Genomic DNA, 11111 nt, shown 5'->3' with positions numbered 1-11111 from the left:
TTTCTTAGTTGATTCAGGTTTGTTCAGTAACAGCTGAAATGAAACTCTATTGTCAGGGTTTTTCCTGCATAGAGAATTATGAGGCGGCCGCCTTCGTCAAATTTCGTGCCGCCTCCGGCTCTCGACAAAACTCGGGCCGCTTGTCCATTCTCAAACCGTATAGTGCTGCGCGCAGTGCGCGGATAATCCGCGGGTCGGGTGGGCCAAGTAATAAAAATATTCCATTCCAATTAATCGAGGGTGGATGACAGATAAATCATTTTGTTTTGAGTTTAATAAAGACACGGAACTCTCATCACGCTAATGAACGTGCGTCACTCTACTTTCGTTTTCAACAACGTAATTCTCTTCAGGGAAAACCAATCAAGGAAAACATATCAGGACTCGACAATAACCATAGACTGTGTCCGGGACACGTTTTTTTTTTTTTTTTTTTTTGAAGGGAAAAGTGAGAGAGAATTGTAGCCCATCCGGACAAATGCCCTGATTAAAACAATTTTTAATATAAAAATAAATAAAAAACTAGATAATCACCGAAAACGTGAGGATGATTCTGTTTTATTTCTTTTAATAGTTGATAATAATATAGGCCTACCTAATGTAGGCTACTAACGGTAACAAAGGTGCGCTGTTGAGGCTTGCGATGTTATTTATAACATATTATAGTTAAGAAAAAACAATATAGCCTTGGCTACACACGACCAGAGTGCTGTTTTCCTGAATGCCATCAAGATTGAAACCGAGACTGATTTCATAATCATAACAGTTCAATAAACAAATCATTAAAATGAAGTCACTTACATTTTAGACGCAATGACTGTTTTTGTTCTGTTTCAGCAGCGAAAATAGTTCCAAACAAAGATCACAGCAGAACCATAGCACATCTCACAGCAACACTCAGCCATGTTTCATTAATGAATGATTCAGCGTTTTGAACGAATCGGTTGAGTCAAAGATTCAATTACCTATTCTTAAACTGCCTCATTCTGAATGAATCAGCCTTTTGAACGAATCGTTTGAATGAATGACTCAATGACTCGCTCATTAAGGCGGTCTCCTGCCGCCTCCTACTGGCGGTTTAGTTTCATAAAGTATCATTCTTTTCAACATTCCTTATTTGTATATTCAAAAATATATAAAAGAATCTAATTTAATATACAGTTATAATTTTCAATGTAAATTATTTAATTTGATTGGTAACAGCTATAGTGTTATTATTTTAATTTATTTTAATAATAATCAAATTTAAGAATTTGAAACGAAAGATGGATTAAAATTAGGGAAAAAATGCCCTTTAAAAAAGTTTTTTCCAACAGTGATGTAATGAAACATTGACAATTTAAGTCTGAAGGGAGTAAAGCCTCTGTTAAGGCTATTAAGGAATTGTAATTTTGCCAAAAGAAGAACTTTTATTTTAAATAAATGTTACTTTTTAATTAGCCAACTTCAGTGTGATATGTTAACATATTATCATGCTTAACACTGAGAATTTGAATAATTGTATTGTGATGATCAGATGCAGATATATAAATCAAAGAATAAGGGCGGTTTGCGGATCGATTATTTATTTTTAACAGTGGATTCGGGTGACTCAAAGTGCACCAGATTAATTAATTTATCTTTAAAATTTACAAAAATTTCTTCCGGGGGGGAATGCCCCCGGACCCCCCTAGGGGTACCAGGCTACACCCACAAAAATAATGTGGGAAACACATTAGGCTATATGATGATCTATGAAAAATAACATTTAATGACCTTATTATTAAAATACATTATTAGGATTTTACCACCTCCACCTCATTTTGAGCCAGGAAAAACCCTGTCTATTGTGTCTCTCCAGGAATAGAAAGAGGAACCCTGCTGTAGAGTCACAGATCATAAAACGTCCACTAGATGTCAGTCTCAGACAGTCACTCAAAACACTCCAAAAGTTACTGAGAATCAGGAAGACTGCATCCTAATGGTGCGTTCACACCGGACGCGAATAGAGCGTCAAATTCGCGCCTGCCGCGTCTAGTTTGACGCTTGACCACTTTGTGTTAATTCGCGTGTCTAACGCGCGTAAAAACAAAAGTTTGAAGCGAAATTTACGCGCGTCAGAGGTGAAAGTTTTGGCGGCCATCTTTTTTAGATGTTTATCGAGCATTAGCATTAGCATTAATCGAGAGAGTCATCGCTCGTATATGCTCTGGAGAGCAGAAACAGCTGCGTAGGGGACATCGTCGCTGTACTCGGGTCCACCAGACCCTCCGGAGGGTTTCACAATTTGCTCCAGTAGCTAGGTTTGGTGGACCTAACGGTGAGGACGCTGACGAGGACAGCGTAGGCCGTATAAGGCCTCGGCCTCGAGTGGTCTATGCCTGACGAGCCCGCGCTCTACAGCCCGGCGCGAGGTTCACCCTCGCCCGCACCCACCTAATCTGTCATTTATTTTTGTTTTGATAATAAATGGAGTCAGCCTCCAAAAGTGAAACCTGTCCTGTGATTTTTTGTTTTTATACACCAAATTGTGTTTGTTGTCTTTACATTAGAATAATAATGTTTCATATAATCTAGAATAGATATGGAATAAATAGCATTCAATACAAAATGAGTATCTCTCATATATTGAAATCGAGTTTTTCTGTGAAAGATTTGCTTTGTTGTGCATTTTAGTCATATTACAAAATAATTTATTGAGGCCAAACATAAAATAACATTGTAAACTGTCACTTCACCACGTGACAGCAGCAAGCAGGCTCCTGATTGGTTAACGCGGCGCGAATTGACGCAGAAGTTCAGATTTTTCAACTCGGGCGGCAGACGCGAATTCGCGTCAAACACGAGAATGCACAAAAAGCACTACTTAAAACATTCGCGCGTAACGCGCTTAACGCGCCAGACGCTCAATTCGCGCCATTCGCGCGAACTTGACGCGCGAATGAGGCGTATTCGCGTCTTCCGCGCCGCGCTCTACGCCTCATTCGCGCCGCAGGAATTTTTTACGCGCGTAACGCGTCTTTGCATTGACTTAACATTGAAATCACTCGCGCCTGACGCGCTATTCGCGTCCGGTGTGAACGCACCATAATGACTACACTTGTACGGCATTAAAAGTGTGTCCAGTTCCAGAGGTGAAAAGTAATTATAAATACTTCAGTTACACTACTAGTACACTAGTACATTTTACTAGTACATGACGTTCAATCACTGGCACTTCTTTTTCGAATCAGTATCGCTAATGTTACAATATTTGAGTGAATGTAAGTGAGCTATGTTGATATTCAGAGAAACAGCGCTGACGTGTAAACCAGGAGAAACATTGTGCCATGAATTCCACAGATCCACAGATCTGCAACATTCACCACAGATCTGCAACATTCCACAGATCTGCAACATTCACCATGGATTTACTGTAGTAACACTAACTCTAACCATGGAAGTTTGGCAGGAATAGTCAAATGCTTTCAAGTACGTTACACATCTTTTTTTTTTTCTTTTTTTTTTATAAATATATATATTTTTAAATACATGGAAATTTCTCTGGCATTTCTTTCTTTTTGCTGTATCGAAAACCTACTGAACTGTGACACCACTGTGTCGGATTGAACCGAACCATGAATTTTGTGAACCGTTACACCCCTTATATAAGTATACTATGCATAAGAATACAATTACCCTGGTTATCTGTTTATAGTAATAGCCATCTGTATATTATGCTCACATTCTGCTTATAGTAACACCCATCTGTATATATATTCAGTACATATCTAGCTGTAAAAATTCTGTTTATAGTAATAGCCATCTGTATATTATATTCAGTACATATCTAGCTGTAAATTCTGTTCACAGTAATAGTTATCTGTATATTATATTCATAGGACAAATCTATCTGTAAATTTTTGTTTATAATAGTATTCAACTCTATATTTATTCAGTACATATCCATGTTCTGCACTTATGGAACCACTGTATATCCTGCACTTGCTGCTATTGCACTTCTGGTTAGACCTAAACTGCATTTCGTTGCCTTGTACCTGTACTTGTGTAATGACAATAAAGTTGAATCTAATCTAATCTAATCTTATCTCAGACAAAAATCTATAAAGATCACAAACAAAACAACACAAACCCAAGGCCTAAACCACCCAGAGGCAACCAAGCTCTGTTACCAGCAGTCTACACATATTCCTTCACCACTACCAAATTTACTATAAATAAAAATAAAATTACCAAACAATACTGGCACCCATCCAACGTTGCTGTGTTCAAAGGAAACACAAACCTTCGGGATGTACTGGTTCACAGCCGACTATTGAAATATCAAGTGGAAGAAAAACCTCAGAGGCTTCTAAGAACAATGAAACCCTGGAGATGTCTGGAAGTGGTCACATTACAAAATATCCCGCTGATAAAAAAAATAAACTGCATATATGCCATTACATGTACCCTATGCAAAACACAATACATTGGACAAACTTAAAATAGCATTAAAAAACAAGACTTCACCACCATAGATAAAACGTCAGAACCCAGAGAGATAAAACCAAGGGGACTATACTGATAAACCACTTTAGCAGACATGGTCTACATAAAGTATACATTCAGGGAATAGATCGCAACCCCAACTGGACAACCAATGAAAAAACTTTAGAAGGAACATTGGTGGATCCAAAAACTCAACACAAGATTCAGCAGTGGCTTAAATGAAAGAGAAGACATACAAACTGTGGGCACTTTTTTAAGTGGGATATGGATGGGTGCCAGTATTGTTTGGTAATTTTTAGTGCTGTCAAACGATTTAAATATTTAATCGCGATTAATCGCATTAATGTCATAGTTAACTCGCAATTAATCGCACATTTTTATCTATTCTAAATGTCCCTTGATTTATTTTTGCCCCATTAGTTTTTCTCATTTTAATGCTCTTATCAACATGGAAAAGTGGATCGGCTTGCTTTGTGCAAATTTTTTTTTTTATTGAAAACAACATTGGCATATACTGTAGTGTTCAATTTCACTCTAACATTCACACTTGGAGCAAATAATCTTTCACACAATGTAACACTGTCCATCAATAAAAGGGTGAAAAAAATACTTTGTCACACAAACAGCCACTTCAACAGCCCTTTCTAAGCGATCAAAACAGAGCGATACAAAATAAAATTACAAAATGCACATGTAATGTAAACTAGGACTTATATAGTGCAGTTAAACCATGGCTTAATACTTTCTTTTTCTCAAGTTTGCTTTGAACATAGCAGTCAGGCTACTGCTCTTTATTCACCAGAGGCTCATCGACCCAGCCTCTTGTTTCAGAAAGAATGAAGAATGAAAAGGTAAGCCTACTACTTATTTGCTTTGAGCCAGTTACTCAAACAGACAAGCCTGTTGACATTTTCAGACAACAGGGAAGCTTGCTTCTATTGTACAACATGCCCAGACAGTGAAAACAACCTTTCAGAAGGTTCATGTGTGGACCACCATTCCTGGGGACAGTCACATCCATGCCAGTAAGAGGCTCTGCCTTGTAGCGCTCCCTCCTCTTCATCAGACGAAGACTCGTGTGCAAGCATGAGAGTTGGTTTCTTCGTAGGAGGCTCAGGCGTGACTTGGTTATCCGGCTGTGCAGGTCTCTCCATCTCCATCTCCTGGAGCAAGGCGCGGATCGTACCCCACACCTCAGCCCTGTCAGGTTTGCTCAGACACTTGAGGTCCTTAAACCTTGAAATGAAATGCAATGCAACTTTAATACAAGTACAGGTGCAGGTATAACAAAATTGCGACAATACCCTTATCTCTACAGTGCTAAACTCAAAAATACAAAGTAAAGAAGCAAGCAACCTAACAAAACAAACACACTGGGAGAAACACAATGCTGAGAATGAGGATGAGTGTAAGAATGAAGCATGGCAATCTGACCTTGGGTCAAGTGCTGTCACAACTCTCAGCCATGTGATGTTGGTCTTCTCCTTGCGACCCTCCATGTCTACTGCGAAGGTTCCCTTGAACTTGATCATGTAAGCTGGGTCGTCCTCATTGACCTCCATCACTCGCGACAGATGACACAACGCTGGCAGCACTGCTGCGCAAGACACAAACTTCTCTCCACCCAGAAGTTCAGACACATACCTGCAATAATATAGAGAAGCACTTTAGTGGGGAATTAGTTAGGCCTACTGTCATTCACACAGTTCTCACACACACACACACACACACACACACACACACACACACACACACACACACACACACACACACACTCACACACACACACACACACACACACACACACACACACACTCACACACACACACACACACACACACACACACACACACACACACACACACACACACACACACACACACACACACACACTCACACACACACACACACACACACACACTCCAATCTTTCACACATGCATAGCCTACCCGCACGCACATAAACACACACCCAATCATTAACATTAGTGTTCTGACACAGACCTACTTTGATTATTAAACAAACAGATACACACACGACACGGATAGACAATAAATGACCTGCAGTGCTCCAGCCCTTGTCTATGAGTTTGATTTGTATAGGTGTTAGTTTGACAATTTTTGAAAGGTTGATAACTTTTTTTGTTTTTTTTTGTTCTGCTACCCTCAGTGTGCCTTTTAGTTGAAAAAAGTGAGTCAAAGGATCATTATGGCGGCTGCCGTCGCCGGGGTCCAATGGATCTTATCTTTTACTGTTCTGAAATGATTCCAGTTTAAGGGTGGTATGCTCAACCTTGTTTCTTGGATTGTGTCATTTAGGAACTTGATATTTTTGACACTTGTCATAGTTTATGATAGGGATCTTGATCACTGCATTCGGGAATGTTTGGTGAGCCGCTCCCTGTAAGAGTTGTACGCAATTTTGTAGGATGGTTGGGTTACTGCGTTCTCTGTCATTGAGACCGAAGGCAAGAAGTACCTGTTGTACTTCCAGAGATGTCGACGCTCGTTTCTGATGTTTTCTATAGGCCTTAGATGGATCCTCGGACTGGAGGTTCATCTGTAGTTCATCCTTTCTTGGGGAACTGCTTGGCTTGATGACATTATGGGGTGGGGGGTTCCTATCTCTGACTTCTAGTGATACTCCGAGAATTATAGAGTGAGGAGATTTCGGATGGTTTTGGGGAATTAAATGGTTGGGAGACCTTGAGTATGTTGTAGTTCTGTATGGGAAGCTTATTTCTGGGTGATTTGAATTTGAAAATGTTTCCTTTTTGTGTTGATTTGTTGTTGGGTGGATGATGGTTTCTCCCATTCCTGTTCTGTTTGTATTGTTGTTTTTTGTTCTGGGGTCGCTTCTGTATCTTGTTGTTGAATTGTGTGTGGAGTTTCATCTGAATTGAGTTTTGTTGTGTTAGGGAGGTCATTTCTGTTGTGGCCTGTGCAATAGTGTTTTCTCGGACTGTGGTAATGCGTCTGGGGTTAGGTTCTGTCTTTGATTATCGTGTATTCAGCTAGATTCAGGCTATTTCAGTTAGGTACGTGGTCTTTGGAGTTGTTGTTTTATGTTAGCAACCTGTTGATTTCGGGCAGGTATGAATTATTTATTTACTTACTTATGTCCAAGGCTTAGTTTGCACTATTGGTGTTTTTATTTTATATATACGGGTTTGTTGCTGTTGGGTTTAACATGGGTAGGTTTAGTGGTTAGGTAAATCTATTTTATCCTAAAATGCTTCTTGTTGGTCCTGATTTTAACCCTATAAAGTTTTGTTGTTGGACGGATGTACTGGAAAATTAAGGAAATCAAGGATTCTCAAGATTAGCCAGTCCTATTTTAAAATCCCGAAAGATCTCTGTTTGAATAAATGCGTGGCCTGTCTTAAACTCACACTTTTCAATCTGTCTAGGTTTGGTTCTTTTCACCGTCCACCACCTCCACCATACACAGTGCAATCTCCGCCAAGGTCACCAGTAATGCAGAGGACTATCCTAACAAAAGAATAATTGAAATGGTATATAAACATCTTCTAGTACACAAACCAAAAAACAATGGTTTACCTTCGTGTCATGTTTTTATTTTATTTTTTTTATTTTATTTAAATTATATATTTAAATTTATAATTCTTTATACATATTTTTACATTCTACATGTAAAAATATAACATTTAAATGTGATCATATTTATAGGATAAATAATTAAACTACTGTTAAAGTGAATTATCGCAGTGCTTGAAGTGTGCTTACTTTTTACTGTACAGTGTTTTAGATTATTACACAGTAAAGATGTGCACATTATGCCATAAAATGAAAACGATAGAAAGGTGGATTAGCATCATTAGCTAACTAAGGTCGCAAGTTCCGTCGTTACCAACATTATTCAGTGATTCTGTCTTTACGAGAACCACGGTTCCAACAAACATTTACAAACGGCATCGCAAACTTGGAAAGCTCTCCAGTCGTGGTTAGAAGCATGTAATGCGTCCCAGTGTGTGTGTACGTATGCTCCATTCAAATACATGTTTAATATAAATAGTGCAAGTAGTGTGTTCACACTGAAAATCTCTACAAGATAAAGTGCACTTTAAATTCCCAGATGATGCACTAATTTAACCATAAAAACTATGTATTGTTGGACACTTCATGCACTCGAGAGTCCCAGCGGCCTCATACATGTGTTACTGGTTCAGGACGTCCCTTCATAGTGGAGTCGTAGTGGAGTTCACTGGTAAGTGTACAGACGATGGAAGGTGTTTGATGGATTAATGGTCCAGAAAGAAAAGAATGCGTTTGACCGGTTGGATTACTAGTCTTTTGTGCGGTGGTTAATCCACCAAAGTGTCCTCCAGATGGCATAACACAGGTTCACATGAGTATATATCATTATATTATAACTTCTGATGACTGAGATATAGAGTCTGTTGAATCAACAGAGATGACAGGAGTGGCTTCTGCTTCTTTCTCAGTATCACTCACTCATCGTCTGGGAGGCTGTTTATACTCTGGTAAAATCTTAGTTTTAAGTTCTGTGTAGAGTAAGAGTTCTCCCACATTAATGTCGTCCTCCAGCACTGATCCTTGACAATCAGAAACGTCATGAATAAAGTTCTCCCATGGTCCTCTCTCAAACACAGCTCTTGGGAAGAACAGTTCCTCGGCTTGATTTAAAACGTCAGATTTCTTTGCATTTTTAGAGATTTCAACGCTTCTAGTTCCTCCACCTGAGCGCTTCCTTGTTTACCCTGGTGAAACCATCCTCTCTCTTTTCCTTGTTTTCTCTAACATCTTGTTGTTCTTCATATGCCGTCTGTTTTTCGGGTCATAGTCCTCAGCCTTCGTCAGCTTCTGTCTAGTATCATGACTGTTGTAACAATCGGCCTAATCGGTTTAGTTACATGAGCAAAACATGGGCTCAGATTAAACTGTGAGAGTTTTTGAAGTGTTTTAAAAGATGAGACGACAACAGAAATAAAGTGAATAAATGAAGTGTATTTACAATTTCTACAAGGAACTTAATACAACACAGTACAACATAGAAGCCTTAGGCTGTTTAAAGCATAGAGTCCATTGGTCCCATACCATAAAACAGCCCTTAAGAGTCCTCGTGTGCTGTAAGTCCCAATGTGTAAGTGTCCAGCGGTGTATATACAGTCCAGCTGTAGTCTTAATCCAGTGAACAGTGATGGGGTTAGCTGGAATGGAAACAGGGACAGTACTTGGGCAGCGACTGATGACGTTTCACAAGTCCACAAGTACAGACAAGAACACATATTGAGAAACAGCCCCTGTTTGTTTGCCATGCTGCTTCCTTTATGCTGGCTATTTCCTATTTCCTGTCATGTGATCAGTCTAATACACATACACATAAAGTCATCATGATATATAGAGTGTTTAAAACATGTGTCATGTGTGACAGTGTCACAATGTGATTCACTTGTTCTGCCGTTGTCCTCACAGAAGCCCCTCGATCCCGTCTCCATAGATGGGAATGATCCTTGACCAGTTCATCATCAAGCTCTCCTATAGTAGTATCATCTATCTGATAAAGGATATTAAAAATACGATTTAATTCATACTTTGCACGTGACATCACAAGTACTGGCTGGCGGGCAAGAACGTCGTTCTCCAGCAACGAAACCCAGTAAACTAATCAAGGATCTTGCCAGGACGTCGCCAGTATCTATACAAAAGTTGGTGTTTTGAGGTGTAAACGACATGCCAGATAGTTGTTGTGCGATTGGATGCACTGACCGCAGATGAGATAAGCAACCTTCACAGTATACACGTCTGTGCATTGATCATTCCATCACTCCATCAAAGGTCATTTCAACATTTGTTTGAATACAATGAGTGTATGGTCATGTAATTAATCGTGTCTTTAAGTTACCCTGTAGTTTCGTCAATCAACACCACCAGCTGTTTGTGTTATGAGTCTAAGCTAGGCTAACTAGCTTAGACTAGCTTGTTGCCTTTGGCTTGCTCAGTTGGGGATTTTTTGGGGATATTTAATTTAATTTTATCAATCAATAAATTCCTCTTGAAACAAACTTTGTTGTATTATTTTAATTTAATACTGTGAAGCTGCTTTGATACAATCTGTATTGTGGAAAGCGCTATAGCCTACAAATAAACTTGACTTGACTTAACTGCTCGTTCACACCGCCGCCGGCGAGAGCGGCAAAATTCATTGAAAATTATGACTTCCGGGCACTTTGACGCTCTCGCCGGTGGCGGTGTGAACGCACAGTAACAGCTGTCATCTTTTGCTAACAACAACAAAAGTGTGTGATAGGTTGTTTTGAGGTTTGTGATATCTATGGTTTTCAATGAGAACCAGAGATGACTCAACAGTAGAGCTAGATTATTTACAGAGGAATTATTACTGCTCGATTATCTTAAAAAACCTTGTCTGCTTTACACAATTTAGCTACCTTGGAGTTAATCCTAGTCCATAGTTATGCAGCTAGCTCGCTAACAGACTTGAAAGCTACTAGAAAGACCTGGAACTACTACTGAAAATACCCGTTTGTTGCCCGCCAGGTATCCATGGATGTCACGTGACTGCAAAGTATGAATAGGTATAGATCGCCAGACTGGAAATGTCCAACAGATGGCATAAAAACACTTTTTAATGGTAAACAATTA

The 11111-nt window shown here is 39.3% G+C and overlaps 1 protein-coding gene across 1 annotated transcript; it reads right to left on the bottom strand.

The window, feature by feature from the left end:
• Positions 1 to 5402: 5402 nt before the first annotated feature.
• LOC309502536 (uncharacterized protein) lies at positions 5403 to 10546 on the bottom strand (the record flags this gene model as incomplete). Its single annotated transcript, XM_082174937.1, has 3 exons — positions 9546 to 10546; positions 5902 to 6111; positions 5403 to 5703 (listed from the first exon to the last, which is right to left on the bottom strand). Exons 1-3 carry the CDS (start codon positions 9764 to 9766, stop codon positions 5403 to 5405), a joined length of 732 nt encoding a protein of 243 aa, XP_082031063.1. The 5' UTR covers positions 9767 to 10546.
• Between the last annotated feature and the right edge of the window lie 565 nt (positions 10547 to 11111).

This window comes from Leuciscus leuciscus (assembly GCF_965113295.1).
Source record: "Leuciscus leuciscus genome assembly, chromosome: 7".
Classification (NCBI taxonomy): Eukaryota; Metazoa; Chordata; class Actinopteri; order Cypriniformes; family Leuciscidae; genus Leuciscus; species Leuciscus leuciscus.
This window is presented reverse-complemented; position numbering and strand designations above follow the sequence as displayed.